This window comes from Pan troglodytes, chromosome 19 (assembly GCF_028858775.2).
Source record: "Pan troglodytes isolate AG18354 chromosome 19, NHGRI_mPanTro3-v2.0_pri, whole genome shotgun sequence".
In the NCBI taxonomy this organism is placed as follows: Eukaryota; Metazoa; Chordata; class Mammalia; order Primates; family Hominidae; genus Pan; species Pan troglodytes.
The window spans coordinates 26,006,999-26,021,931 of record NC_072417.2 but is presented as its reverse complement, the minus strand read 5'-3'; the positions used below and the strand labels follow the sequence as shown (position 1 = coordinate 26,021,931).

The 14,933-nt window shown below is 51.0% G+C and overlaps 2 protein-coding genes across 5 annotated transcripts in view; one reads left to right on the top strand and one right to left on the bottom strand.

Annotated features, from left to right (window-relative positions):
- The first annotated feature begins 665 nt into the window (after positions 1 to 665).
- HSPB9 (heat shock protein family B (small) member 9) lies at positions 666 to 1,273 on the top strand. Its single transcript, XM_016931794.4, has one exon. The coding sequence runs from the start codon at positions 772 to 774 to the stop codon at positions 1,249 to 1,251; it is 480 nt and encodes a 159-aa protein (XP_016787283.1). The 5' UTR covers positions 666 to 771; the 3' UTR covers positions 1,252 to 1,273.
- A 1,595-nt stretch (positions 1,274 to 2,868) lies between these two features.
- The window catches only part of RAB5C (RAB5C, member RAS oncogene family), a 29,897-nt gene continuing 17,832 nt past the window's right edge, over positions 2,869 to 14,933 (bottom strand). For 2 of the 4 annotated variants that reach the window (NM_001246383.1, XM_054669788.2), the window contains 5 exon segments: positions 2,869 to 3,788; positions 4,640 to 4,733; positions 6,144 to 6,266; positions 6,532 to 6,683; positions 8,221 to 8,474. In NM_001246383.1, the coding sequence (NP_001233312.1) occupies positions 3,673 to 3,788; positions 4,640 to 4,733; positions 6,144 to 6,266; positions 6,532 to 6,683; positions 8,221 to 8,386 (651 nt within the window). In that variant the 5' untranslated portion in view covers positions 8,387 to 8,474 and the 3' untranslated portion in view covers positions 2,869 to 3,672. 4 annotated transcript variants of the gene reach the window in all.

The window sequence follows — 14,933 nt, the reverse complement described above, 5'->3', positions numbered from 1 at the left end:
TACCCTGTCTCTTAAAAAAAAAAAAAAATCAAATAACAGCACCAGAGGCATAGCTGTGGTTATGATGGTCACCAAGAAGGCTACTGACGTGGAGGGTGAGGCAGAGGAGGGCTAGGTCTTTCTCTGTGCACTGGGAGCCACTCTCCTGAAGCCCCAACTGCGTCTTCATCTTTGTGGCCCCAGAGCCCAGACCACAGCCTGCAGCACAGGACGCCCCGGGAAGAATTAATGCAGCCGGAGAGACCAGTCCACCTCCTCGTGTCGCGTGTCCGCGTGGGGTTCTGGGTGGTCAGGGAGAGGTAGGGTGGATGACCCAGGAAGGCCGCCCTCCCCTGGCTCTGTCTAGGAACAATCCTTGCCCCAGGCCTGGTCCTTAGAAGGCAAGACAGCCCCCTTCCAGCTGGGGGATCAATCTGCTGTTGGCTGCGCCAGGGTCCGGCTCCCTCGGGTCTGGCCTGGTCGTGGATCCAGTTCCTTCACAGCTGCGGCCTCCCCGGGTCCATTAACGAAGGTGGGGAAGGGCGGAGAAAGGGTCAGAGTCTGGGATGAGAGCAGCTGCGGGCGCGCCAGGGCGCTGACAGTCTGGCTCTCGGAGGTAAGATGGGCGTGGCTGATCCCGAACTCCGCCTGCGTTTGCAGAAGCGAAGGGAACCGAGCGAGCGGAGCTGAGCTCGGGTAGGCCGCGCGAGGTCCCTCCTCTCCGGGCGTCCGTGCGCCTAGCTCTGCGCTGGGAGCCTCGCGCCCTTTGACAGCAGTTAGTTGCTGACTCGGATGCAGAGAGTCGGTAACACCTTCTCCAACGAGAGCCGGGTGACATCCCGGTGTCCCAGCGTGGGCCTTGCTGAACGGAACCGGGTGGCCACAATGCCGGTGCGGCTGCTCAGGGACAGTCCAGCGGCTCAGGAGGACAATGACCATGCCAGAGACGGTTTCCAAATGAAGCTGGATGCCCACGGCTTCGCCCCAGAGGAACTGGTGGTGCAGGTGGATGGCCAATGGCTGATGGTGACCGGACAGCAGCAACTGGACGTCAGGGACCCGGAAAGGGTCAGTTACCGCATTTCACAGAAGGTGCACCGGAAAATGCTCCCGTCCAACCTGAGTCGTACCGCCATGACCTGCTGCCTGACCCCCTCTGGGCAGCTGTGGGTCAGAGGCCAGTGTGTGGCGCTGGCCCTCCCTGAAGCCCAAACAGGACCGTCCCCGAGACTCAGGAGCCTCGGCTCTAAGGCTTCCAACCTGACCCGGTAAACAAACGACGCGATGTGCAGCAGCCTTGGTGTCCGTTGTCTTTTCTGGGGATGGAAGTCAGAGGTAGAGGGACTGGAGGCACAGGAGGCAGGAAAGGCACCCTCAAGGTGGTGGTCCACCAAGAATCAGGCCTCTGCGGGCAGATCACTTGAGGCCAGGAGTTCGAGACCAGCCTGGCCAACATGGTGAAACCCCATCTCTGCTAAAAACACAAAAATTAGGCGTGGTGGTGTGTGCTTGTAATCCCAGCTGCTCGGGAGGCTGAGCAAGAGAATCGTTTGAACCTGGGAGGTGGAGGGAGGTTGCAGTGAGCCAAGATCCTGCCACTGCACTCCAGCCTGGGCCACAGAGTGAGACTTTGTCTCAAAAAAAAAAAAAAAAATGTTGGGCGCGGTGGCTCACGCCTGTAATCCCAGCACTTTGGGAGGCCGAGGCGGGCGAATCACAAGGTCAGGAGATCGAGACCATCCTGGCTAACACGGTAAAACCCCGTTCTCTACTAAAAATACAAAAAAATTAGCCGGTCGTGGTGGTGGGCGCCTGTAGTCCCAGCTACTCGGGAGGCTGAGGCAGGAGAATGGCGTGAACCCAGGAGGCAGAGCTTGCAGTGAGCTGAGATCGTGCCACTGCACTCCAGCCTGGGCAACACAGCGAGACTCCGTCTCAAAAAAAAAAAAAAAAAAAAGGCCGCCTGTGGTAGCTCACGCCTGTAATCCTAGCACTTTGGGAGGCTGAGGCGGGTGGATCACTTGAGGCCAGGAGTTTGAGACAAGCCTGGCCAACATGGTGAAACCCTGTCTCTACTAAAAATACAAAAATTAGCAGGGCGTGGTGGCGGGTGCCCGTAATCCCAGCTACTTGGGAGGCTAAGGCAGAAGAATCGCTTGAACCCAGGAGGTGGAGGCTGCAGTGAGTTGAGATAGCACCACTGCACTCCAGCCTGGGTAACAGAGACTCCGTCTCAAAAAAAAAAAGGGAATCAGGCCTCTGTGGCCCTGGGAGAAATTGGAGGAGAGTGTGGCCCTAGCTGAGCAGCAGCTCCAACAGGTAGCAGCAGAGAGCTGAGTGCCCAGACCTGATTCCAGAACCAGTAGAGAGCTGGACTGGGGCAACTTGGATGTGGTGTGGGGGGGTGACGTGGACAGAGGTGGTGAGGAAAGCCAGTGGCTACAGTCTTGGCCTTAAGACCAGTCCAGCATTCCAGGGGCTGTTGGGATTCCTTCTTCTTCAGGAAGAGAGAGAGGATCCAGACCCTCTCACTGGTAAAGACCAACCAAAAAAACCCAAAGAGGTTGTTTCTGGTGTTTCAGAGACTAATGATCATCAAATACACACTGCATGTCACCCCAGTATGATCTGGTAGGTGGGGGAGGGGAAGGGAGGTGGAGAAGTGAACACGGGCCCTGAAACTTCAAACTTGGTCAGCCCAGGTCAGCTACCTCATCGGAGCTGCTAACAGTAAGAGCCTCTTTCTCTTGGTTACCATGACCACCAGCATCCCCTCACATTAGAGGGGAAGATTTTGTTTAACAAGATTCAGTGGTTCATTTTAAATCAACTTCAACTACAGAGGGCACTGTCTGATAAACTGCCAGAGAAAGACAAGGAAGACAATTGTGAGGTCGATCGATCGGCTGACTATATTGACAAGATACTGATTGGTTACATGTTGAAGAAAACATACAATACAAAATACAGAAAAAGTTGGTTCCGTCCCCTCCCACTCCCCCCCTTACCCACCCACCCCCAAATACTCATCATCATGATTTGGTCAGAACAGGGCTCAGAGCCAGAGGTCGGGGTGACCGAGGGTGGAGGGGTTGTGGGCAATGGGTTCGTGGCTGTCACAATAATGCTGTGATAATGCTGTGGTTTCCCAGCAGGGAGGTGGGGGCGGGGAGGGGGCTGCAGCCTGATGAGAGCCAGCTGAAGGAAGAGCTGCCTCTCCCTTCCTAAGCCCCTTCCCAAGGTCTGCCCCACCGCCCAAACCCAAGACCACTCCGAACAAAGTGAGGATGTGGATGCTCTTGCTGGGTCCGCTGTTCCGCAGGAGGGAAAGAAAGGGTAGCTGCACTGACCCCACTGTCCCCATATACAAGGGTGGGGGGACAAGAGCATGTGGCTACTCCCAGCAAGGGAAAATGGGAGAGCAGTAGAAAGGGGAGGAAGTGGGAAGAGCAGAAGATCATATATATTAAAAAAGTGACTTAAGACTTAAAATTGAATTAGTATTTGTACAGAAAGGTGCAGGTGGAATGACTCACTCCGGCCTATGATCAAAATTATATGGAGAAATCATGGTGGACCCCTCCCCCTGCCCCCCCAGTGGTGGCCCGAGTCGTTAAGTGCGATTGGTTAGAGTGGATTCCAGTCGGGTCATTCAGGCGGAGGAGGCGGGGGCAGCGGGCAGGCAAGGGGGGCTCAGTTGCTGCAGCACTGGCTCCGGCTGGCTGGGTTGTTCTCCTGGAGGTCCACACCTCGGTTTCGGCCTGGAGCACCAGTTGCATTCTGGGGCTCGTTCTTGGGAAGCTTCTTAGCTGTTTGGGAGGGGGAAAAGTGCATTTGTTGGGGGTACCCCAATAACTCTCCCAGTTCCACTGGAGCAGATTCTGGCCTTTATACCCAATCAGTGGTAACTCACATATTGAGGGCTTCTGTGTGTCAGGTGCATTCTGATTGTTTTCAGGAAACTGCGGCAAAGAAAGGTTAAATAACTTGCCCAAGACTACAGAGCTAATGAGTGGTAGAGCCAGGATCTGCAACCCAGGAAGGAAGATTCCAGAGCCAAATGAGCTAAAAACTCCTAGGCAGTGGGTAGGGGTAGTGATGGCAGGCTCTGAAATGGGTGGCAGGCTACAGGCTCAGAGAGTGAAATGTTGAGACTCTGGCCCAGGCTTCAGGAACTTCTCCGGTGAACCACCAACATCTACATCTGGGAGTCAGGTGATGATGAAAACAATTTTATCAGAAGGTTAAAAGTGGTGAAGGGGGCTGGGCGCAGTGGCTTACGCTCGTAATCCCAGCACTTTGGGAGGCCGAGGCGGGTGGATCACGAGGTCAGGAGATCGAGACCATCCTGGCTAACACCGTGAAACCCCGTCTCTACCAAAAATACAAAAAATTAGCTGGGAGTGGTGGTGGGCACCAGTAGTCCCAGCTGCTCGAGAGGCTGAGGCAGGAGAATGGCGTGAACCTGGGGGGTGGAGCTTGCAGTGAGTCGAGATCGTGCCACTGAACTCCAGCCTGGGTGATAGAGCGAGACTCCATCTCAGAAAAAAAAAAAAAAAAAAAAGAGTGGTGAAGGGACCCCGCAGGCCCACTCTAGACCAGCAGACAGGTGATATGCCCTTGCTGTGGTGGAGAGAGGAGGGGAGGAGAAGCAACTGACCTATTGCCATGAAGATTTCGTTCACGTTCATTGCAGTCTTTGCTGATGTCTCCATGAACAGCAAACTGTTGTCGTCTGCATAGGCTTGTGCTTCCTGGTTTGGATGGAGATGAGAGAAGGTGAGAGGGAAATGTTGGCAGGGGCCAGGGCCCAGGATACAAACCTTCCTTATTCGAGCACCTTATCATAATAGAGATCAGCTGGACACACACAGGAGTTTTCAGGCCCAAGGCTGCCCTGATCTGGGTTTCCCCGCTCATGTATATCACCTCTCAGCTCACAATCACTAGCAGATGTCTTACCCGGGTTTCCCCAGGTCCACCCTGCCTTCTTGCTCTTCAAAATCACTAGGCTAGGAAATACTTCTAGAAAGTTAACCTACAAATACACTTACATGTTTGCACAAAAGCACAAAAGTATGTGGATGTCTACTGCAGCACTGTTTTCAGTCTTTTGCTATTATTAGGGATTGGTAAAAAATGATCATATACAGTAAGTATAGCACACTGCCATCAATGTAAAGAAAGGGATTAAAAAACACGTGCATATTTCTGGAAGGACAAGAAACTGGGGAAATTAGAAGAAGAGAAGTTGAGTTTCTAGGGTTAGCAGAGACTTAAGTATTTCTTTCTCAATAAGTTTAATTAAAAAGTCAACTTACAAGAAAAGAGAAGTAGAAGGCTAGTGATCCATATATACACATACCCCTACCGCCAAAGAAAGAGAACCAGGGAGAGACAGGTGACGGGCAATTCCTTTTAGGCCCATGCTTTTTTTATTCTTTTCTTTTTTTTTTTTTTTTTGAGATAGGATCTCACTGTGTTGCCCAGGCTGGAGTGCAGTGGCACGATCACTGCTCACTGCAGCCTCAATCTCCTGGCCTCTAATGATCCTCCCCACCTCAGCCTCCTGAGTAGCACACCACCATGCCCAGCTAACTTTCGTATTTTTTTAGACATGGGGTTTCGCCACATTGCCCATGCTGGTCTCGAACTCCTAAGCTCAAGTCATCTCCCGCCTCAGCCTGCAGAGTATTGGGATTACAGGTGTGTGCCACCACACCTGGCTGTTTTTTGGTTTTTTTTTTAAAGAGATGGGGCCTCACTCTTGCTCAGGCTGGAGTGCAGTGTTGCAATCACTGCAATCTTAAACTCCTGGGCTCAAACAATCCTCGTGCCTCAGCCTCCTGAGCAGCTGAGACTACAGGTGTGTGCCACCAAGCCCAGCTAATTTTTAAATCTTTTGCAGAGACGGAGTCTTACTGTGTCGCCTAGGCTGGTCTCGAACTCCTGGCCTCAAGTGATCCTCCCACTCCAGCCTCCCAAGGCACTGGGATTACAGACAGGAGCCATGTTAGGCCCATGCCTGAGGCACAAGAGGACAGCAGATGGAAGCTTCCCTGTTGCCTCCTAGCATGGCCCTTCCCAAAGCCCCTGAGCATCCCAGGTGAGGCCGGGGGGAGCTGCTTACTCCACTCCTTCCCCCAAGTCTGTCATCTCCCCACCTGGAATTCCACGGCTCTCTTGCTGGCCAGGTCTGCCTTGTTACCCGCGAGTGCAATGACGATGTTGGGGCTGGCCTGCCTCTGTAGCTCCTTCACCCAGTTCTTGGCCCGTGCAAATGTATCCTGAGGAGACAGGGACAGAATGTCGAAGGGACAGAGAAGGCATTCTGCCCAGGGCCACCCATTAGAGACTCTCAAGCTGGCACAGCCAAATTATCTAAGACACTGCCACCTAAAGATTCTGATGCAATGTCCCCAAACAGGAAATCTGCCCACCACCCACCCAGGAACAGAGGGTTAAGCGGCCTGAAATCAGGGCTCTGATAACCCAATCCCTGGGACTTTGAGAAGACGAAGGGCAAAGGAAGAAGCAAGGGGAAATCTTTACTGTGTTGGTGATGTCATAGACCACGATGGCAGCCTGGGCCCCCCGATAGTACATGGGGGCCAGGCTGTGATACCGCTCCTGTCCAGCTGTGTCCCAGATCTCAAACTTGACCGTTGTGTCATCCAGGCAGACAGTCTGTGTGAGGAAGGCCGCTGTAAGAGAGAAGGAGCGTCCATGGGCAAGAGCGAGTTGGAAGCCACCCCACACAATCCCACTGTTGCTTCCAGGCTCTGGCACTCAGAAGCCCACCACTGAGATGGGCACAGAGAACCCTCAACCCAGGAGCCAAAGCAGGCCTGAGTGGGGGGTGGAGTTTGGATTTTTATGTATGTGTCTGGGGGACGGGGTCTGCACAGGCTTTGCAGACCCAGCCCAGGCAAGGGCAGGAGAAGGGACACCTGCATGCACTGAGCCATCTCAGGACCACTCTCTGAAGAGCAACACAGCAGGGGCAAGAGAGGGAAAGCCTAGGGGAAGCCTACTCCAAGCACAGAAGGGTGAGCGCCCTCAGACCTCCTCCTCCGCCACTCAGAGAACAGACCAGCTAGGGACCTCTCCACCCCTCAGTTTGCTCCAGCCCAGGGGTGTCACTGACCTTGGGTTTCCTAAGGACATTCTCACACACTTAGCTATGCTGGGGAAGTACACACTGTTCCACCACCAGGCTGAGGCTGGGTGGCCGGCTTCCCAACCACCCCTACCACCTCCAGGCACTCCAGCTAGCCACCGCCCCTAGCTCTGACCCAGACCTGTTCCTGTATGGCCACCCTGTGACCTGACCTTCAGTCACTAAGAGGTGACTCCTTAGGGGAATGCAGGGTGCCTGTACACATGCTTCAAAGGAGGAGTCCAGAGCTGGGACAGACAGCAAAAGGCCCCTTTGCCCCTGGACCCAGCAGAGAACCCAGGACAGCCATGTGTAGAAGGCTGCTTTCCTGGTCTGCCCTCCCCCAGCTCACTGAGGGACATGGGGCACTGCCTCACTTCCCCTCTCCAGCTCCTGACCCAAATGCTGAGGAGGCAGCAGGGAGACTGCTGACATGGCCCATTTTGTTTCCAGCTGCCTAGAAACTTCCTACCAACCAAGAGAGTAGAGAAAGGATGACTCAAAGCCAAGGCCAGCGTTGGCCCCTGCCTCTTGATGTGTGTGTTAGCCACGGAGGCAAGAGGCCGAGGCCAGACCCTCACTCACATCCTAAATGCTGACCACTGGAAAATCAACAACAGGCTGTGAGCTCCAGAAAGGGTAAAGTCAGCTTCAGAAACACCCACCTATCACCCAGCTCCGACTCACCAGGCTGTTCCTTCTTCTGGAAGTGGGAAAGGCCAGGGCACATGGACCACCCATTATAGTAAGAAGGGGCCTCAAAGATCCAGAGTCAGCTCTCCCTCCATGAGGCCAGGGCAGTGAAAGGGCCTCAGCCAAGGCCACACAGATCAAGAAGGGGCAGAAACAGGATGGGAAGCTAGCTTTCCACTCCCAGCAAATGCTTACTAGCGATGCTTGAGGGGACTCTGGCATGGAGACCAGTTGCTGGGCTCAATTCCAGGGCCCAGGTGAGGAAGTGGGGCTGCCACCACAGATGCATTTAGTCCCTAATGCAGGCAGGCAGCTTCCCATCTCCTCAAGGTCAAAGCATTTCTTTGGCAACCTTCAGGCCCCTCCCCGACTCCCTCATGCCCACTCACCTCCAATTGTGCTCTCCTGGTACTCGTGAAACTGTCCCTTGACAAAGCGGAGGACGAGGCTGGATTTGCCTACCGCAGACTCCCCCAGCAGAACCAGCTTAAATTGACAGATCTTGTTCCCAGCAGCTGGTCCATTGGGTCGTGCTGCGCCTCCCCGACCCGCCATTGCCCGTCCAGCTGTAGTGGTCCAGAGAGCGTGCGGGTGGGGACCGGTGCTATGCAAAGAGGCACTTAGTGGGGAGGGGGACCTCCAACTGTAAGGGAGAAATGAGAAGTACTGGGTTAGTTCAGAGGCCATCACCCGCTGTGTCCTTCTTAAATTACAGATCTTTCCCTCTGGCCTCGCTGAAGACCTAGCTGACTGCTTCCCCTCACCTCACCTCCCTGCCCTCCCCACTAGAGGTCAGGAGGCCTCACTGGGCTATACTAGACGTCTACCGGCTCTACCACCATCTGAGCTATAAAGAGGAGAATGGTCTCCCAACTTCAGGCTCATGGTTCTGAGCAAACACATTGACTTCTGGATCCCAAATATGTACATTCACCTACAAATAAACACACACAGGCGATGAATGAATGTGTGACAGCCTGGTGACAGTTAAGTCAACAGGCTTTTGGGGCGAAATTAAAAAAAAAAAAAAAACGAAAGCTCAGGAAGACACTAGGATTTAGATCAACAATGAAGTTCCAGTCTGGCAGCCAGGACCACAGTGGTGAGGCAGACAGGGGCCCAAGAGGTCCTGGTAGAAAGCTCCTCAGAGAAGGTGCTTGGCCAACCTCATGGGCATTCAGGGACCAGGGCCTGGCCAGCACAAGTTGTTATTAACATAGCCATTTTTCTCCTGCCACCTTCAGAAGGACTGACCGACTTTCAGTCTAGGGCTGGATTGTGTGCCTCTGTGCACCAGAATCAAAGCAATGTTTCACTCTCTCATCCTGATCCTTCTTCCCTAGTTCTCTCATTTTTGATGGGCCAAAGTCTCGCACCCATTAAAAAACAAAACACACACAGAAACAAACACATAGTAAAACACACACTGATACACACACACAAACACACACAGAAACACACACACCGGAACAAATACACACTGAAACATACACACACACACAAAAACACATGCCAAAACACACACAGAAATACACACCAAAACAAAACACACACCGAAACAAACACACACAGAAACACACACCAAAGTCATAGCTCTGCCGCAGTCAGCACAGCTACCAACTTTCCCTTTTTCAATAGAGACCTCAGTTCCATTCTCTACTGGCAGAGATGGGGCGATGGAGAGAAAGAAGAGGCAGGAGGTGTGGGAGGGCAGAGACCAAGTCCTGCATCCCCAACAGCTGGTGTTCCAGTCCCGACATCTGAATCACTTGGTTAGTGACAGCTTCAGAGACTCGACTTTTTGTTTTTGTTAAGTTTTGGAATTGCAGACACATGAGGAGCCTATCTCTAGAAGCCTCTAGAAGACATAAGTGGATGTCTCATCAGACATATACATCTGATGTCAACAGACATCAGAATATATACAGAATGTTTTACAAACAGGTCTTGTGAGTAGGTATTAAGTACTGAACACTGTTCAGCATTTGAACCTGGGTTGGAAAGAAAAGGTTTTTATTAGGCTGCCCTTTGCATAATGGAGTCTAAGATCCCAGGGAGAGCCCCGATCTGCCCCTGAGCAAGGGAAGTACATTCCCTCATGGTCAAGGGACAGCAATGTGGATGAACAGGAGGTGTCTGTGGGAAGCAAATGGTCCACATTCATGCAAGAAGCTGACAGCAAAGGGCTTGTTTTGTTCAACCTCAAATCGTTTTCCACATCCAAGTTCTCCCAGCAACTCATTTAAAAAGTGAGCTTCAGGAAGAATGATTCACTAGCCAGAAACAACAGTTTCCTTTCTGGACAGAACCAAAGGAAAAGAGGTTTGAAATGGGGCCCACCTCTTCCCCAAAAGTACAAGGAAGGAAGTACGGGGTGGTGGGTCTCAATTAGCAACCAGAAATACCATGTAAATATTTCAAAGTTATGTCATTTCAATATTTCATAGTTTAAGACGCTTTCTCATTTCACCTCAGTCAATGAAGAGACAAGGTCTGTGCTTTCTGCTTCTTAGAGATGCCTTCCTCACAGTGCCTATGTGCATACTAGGAACTCAAAGAGTGCTGACTGAAGGAAATAATTTTTTTTTTTTAAAGAAACAAGGTCTCACTGTGTTGCCCAGGCTGGAGTGCAGCGGTGTGATCACAGCTCACTGCAGCTTCCAAGATCCTACTGCCTCAGCCTCCAGCAGGTATACACCACCACACCCAGCTAATTAAAATTTTCTTTCTTTTTTTTTTTTTTTTTTTTTTGCAGAGATGGAGTCTCACTGTGTTGCCCAGGCTGGTCTCCAACTCCTGGCCTCAAGCAACCCTCCCGCCTCAGCTTCCCAATTGCACAACTATTATCTTCTTCAAGCTTTACGACAACCTCCATTTTTCAGATAGATAATTTAACATTCATATATTAAATGTCCTGCTCATGGTCACCCAGCCTACAGGTGACAGAACCCCCCAGACCCACCATAGACACGATGCCATCCTCCCTGCTGTGGAAGAACAATGGAGGCAGTGCCTGCCCTATGTTTGGTTTAGGGCTGCTAGGTGAATGAAACTCTCTTTTTTTGTGGCAGCAACTTTGCTGGTCCAGGAAGGTCTAGCTCTAGCTGGCTCTAGCAACAGTCACAGTAATCTTGCAGTTTCTGAGTGCCCTCAACAGTGGGAGGAGCCGCCCAGAGCCAGGCAGGGCGACAGCAACAGAGGGAAAACCACAGTGGAATTACAAGTTGGTTATTACCATGAATCCATGTGACACAGAGTCTTGGCTGAGCAACGGTCTGTGGCTGGGGCACTGGAGGAGGAGGTATGAATGGACTGGGAGATGGTAATAGAAAACCAAGTCTCTGATTCCAAAAAAACCAAAGCAGCTGGTGCTTAGGGTACCGAGCTGGGAAGTAACCAGCACCTACAGGTCGAGAAAAATACAGGTAACAGATCTAAGTCTTGTCACTACCAAACCACAGGGTTAGAGGGACAGAATGTGATTTTTAAAAACAAGCCAGAAGGGGAGACAAATAACTCTCCTGCAGTGGTTCTCAACGGTGTCTGTACATTGAAGTCATCTGTGCAGCCAGCCCCTCGAGATTCTCATGAAGGTTTGGCACAGAGCCCAGCATCTGCAGGTGAAGCACACCCACTGAAGCACAGCCAGGGCTAGAGCATCTGGCAGAGAGAGAGTGAGCACAGGCACTGGCTTTCGGCACCACAGATGTGACTGTCTCCTGCCACTTCTGAATCACTTTGTAGAAGCCACCTGAGCTGAGCCTCAGTGTTCTCATCACTAATATGGGGCACACCAGGGTTAATGGCAGTGTTTGCCAGCTGTCTCACACACATCATGTTGAGTAAACAGTAGCTAAGAGTACTGACAGGGTTATTTGTAACACTTTCTCCAAGACTATTGGTGAACAGACTCTGGCCATCCCAATGAACTGAGACAGGCTCTCCCTGGCATGAACTAGCTGGTGACATGTTCTGCCTGGTCACTGATCCTGCCTTCCAGAGATACCTGAGCAGGCACACCCAGCACTTTTTACAGTCTGTTGCCTAGTGGTTTTCCTGGCCCTGCTTGGTGATCAAATGAGCAGTGGTGTCCAACCTTTGCAGTCAATAAAGCCCAAGGAAGCCAATTTTGCTAGGAAGGGCGCACGGAGATATGAGGGTGTCTAAGCCAGGGGAAGGCCAGACCGAGAGCCCCAGGAAGCATTATACCCTCTCCTCCCAAGCCTGGGAAACTGAAGACATGGCAGGTAGTAAAGGTGAATGCATTCACTGAGCTGTCCTGCCTCCCAGGGATGTGTGTCTTACTGGCAATCTTTCTTTTTGAACCCCTGGCAAAAATTATCCACTTGTGCAGTCAGGTGATGGAATTATAACCAAAACTGACATCGTTTTCAAAGTCTTCTTTGAGACAAAAATCAAATTCTCCATAAGAGCTAAAGTTACAGTCAAAGTTGATTTTTTTAAATTAGCCAACGTGGTGGTACACGCCTGTAATCCCAGCTACTTGGGAGGCTGAGGCACAAGAATTGCCTGAACCCAGGAAGCAGAGATTGCAGTGAGCTGAGATCGCGCCATTGCACTCCAGCTTGGGGCAAAAGAGTAAGACTCTGTCTCAAAGAAAAGTTGACTTTTTTCACAAGTACAATGGCCGTGCTGGAGCTTCAGATCTAGGGAGAAAGATTCTCCTTGCCATGGACCCACCATCCAAATCAGAACCCTGGCTTGTTCAGAGGCCACTAAGAACAAGCACCAGTCCCAACCTCATGTCTTCCACAGGAAAGGGGAGAGAATGTATAAGGACTTGGAGTCACACTATTTTCCTATTAATACAATGCACATGAAAGGGCAGAAGGGATCTAAGCTCCTAAACACCCCGGCCCTGTGCACAGGCACTTCTGGGCCAAGGATGGAAGAGAAAGAGAAAGAAAAATGGGACACTGTTCTTCCCTGCTCCGGGGTTCCCTCTGCTCTGGACACTACAGGTCAGTGGGTCTCAAATTCTTTTTCTTTTTTCTTAAGTTTTTTTTTTTTTTTTTGAGACAGAATCTTGCTCTCTCACCCAGGCTGGAGTGCAGTGGCACGATCTCTGCTTACTGCAACCTCTGCCACCCAGGCTCAAGTGATTCTAATGCCTCAGCTTCTAAGAGTAGCTGGAACTATAGGTATACGTCATTACACCCGACTAAATTTTTGCGTATTTTTTGTAGCGGCGGGGTTTTACCACGCTGGCCAGGCTGGTATCAAACTCCTGCCTCAACCTCCAAAAGTGCTGGGATTACAGGTGTGAGTCACCTGTAATTTTTTTTTTTTTTTTTTGGAGATAGAGTCTCACTGTTGCCCAGGCTAGAGCAGTGATGCAATCACGGTTCACTGCAGCCTTGACCTCCCAGGCTCAAGTGATCCTTCTATTTCAGCCTCCAGTCAAACTCTTCTTCACCAGAATCACCCAGGGCCTTTAGAAAATACCCTGACCAACTGAATTAGAATCTCTAGAGGTGGAGTCCAGAAATCAGTATTTTAAAAATAAGTTCCCAGTGATTTTAAGCAGTTGATCGAAGCACAAGAGCTACGGTTGATATACGAAGGAGGGAGAAATCCAAGAGACAGAAAGGCACCCCCGATCAGTGCTGTGCACAACTCGTAAGTGTGCATGTGTAAGTCCATGAATGTGGGAGGGGTCTTCAGCTTCACTCAGCAACTGGAGCCTTCTCCAAGACACTAGATGCTGCTGCAATTCCTCCCCCTAACCTCCCTTTGAAAGTTTCACCTTTCCTCTAATCCACGAAGTCACCCACTTCATATGTTTTGTCCTTCCTGGTAAAAGGGTGAGCAATTCCAGCTGATGAGTGTCTCGTGTACTTCCTGTTTGCTTTAGAGACTTCCTCTAGCTGAGAGTCCTGGCACAGCCTGGAGAGCAAGCTGATTAGGGAAACCAATCAGACTGTTGACCAGGGCAGGCGGGGTGTAGAGACTAGCTCACTCAAGGTTAGCCGGGTGGCCTGAGAACCAAGTGACCCCGCCCAGGGTCCCCTGGAGGTGCTTCTGACCAGTGACTCTTCAGCTACATTTTACCCCGGAAAAAGGCATTCCTGAATATTTAAACAAGAGTCCAGCAAAACAAAACAAAATCAAACCAAAAAAACAACAGCAGAAAGGAGTTGTTAAAGAAAATGGAGCAAGAGACACAGGAGGAAGTAACTCGGTTCAAAGGCTAAAGTGGAAGACATTTGATTTAAAAGCCAACTGGAGTCAAGGTTTTGCAAATGCTTCCCAGGCTCCGATTAGTTGGGGAGATGATTTACCCATAGGCTCAAGAACACAGCTCTTCCTCAAAAGGGAAAACCACTGCCAGCACACAGAAACAGAGGACAGACTCACAGCAGGACTATCCAGGCTTCTAGCTGGTTGCAGACCCAGAGGAAAGAAGAATCTGAAGCAACGCCAGCCACGATCCACACGAGGTACCCACACACCTTCCCCAGTGTGGCTAGCAGGTTAGGACTTGGGAGGCTGAGCCGGGTTTGGTTCAAGCTCCACTCCACGGTTTTTATTAGCCGTGTGACCTTGGCCAAGTCACACAAGTGATCATTATCAGCTTCAGTTCCTTATCTAAAAATTGGTATTCTTTAATACTAATTGCATGGGGTAGTTCAGATCAAGTGAAACAATGCACCACAGTATCAGGCTGAAGGTGAGCTTTCAACAAGTGGCAGGTTTATTACCCCAGAGGCTAGAATTGGTAGTCAGAGCCCAAAAGGGCCTTAAAGACCCCATCCTACTGTTGACAATTAAAGAAAAAAAATGAAGGTGAGGGGAAGTGACCTGCCTAGGGTCACACAGCCAGCTAGCTGGTGGCAGAGCCCAAGCCTGCCCAAGACTCATAACTCAAGCAAGGCTCTCCTATTAGAGATAGAAAGAAAAACCCCAGAATATTAACAATCTCATTACCATAACCCCTGTTACTAAAAATAACAGGGACTGCGACCTTCTATGCATGTTTTTAAAAAATGTAGCTTTTAGCTAGGGAAAAATGAGTTTCTATCAAACTGAAAAAAGCACATTGCCGCCGGGCGAGGTGGCTCATGCCTGTAATCCCAGCACT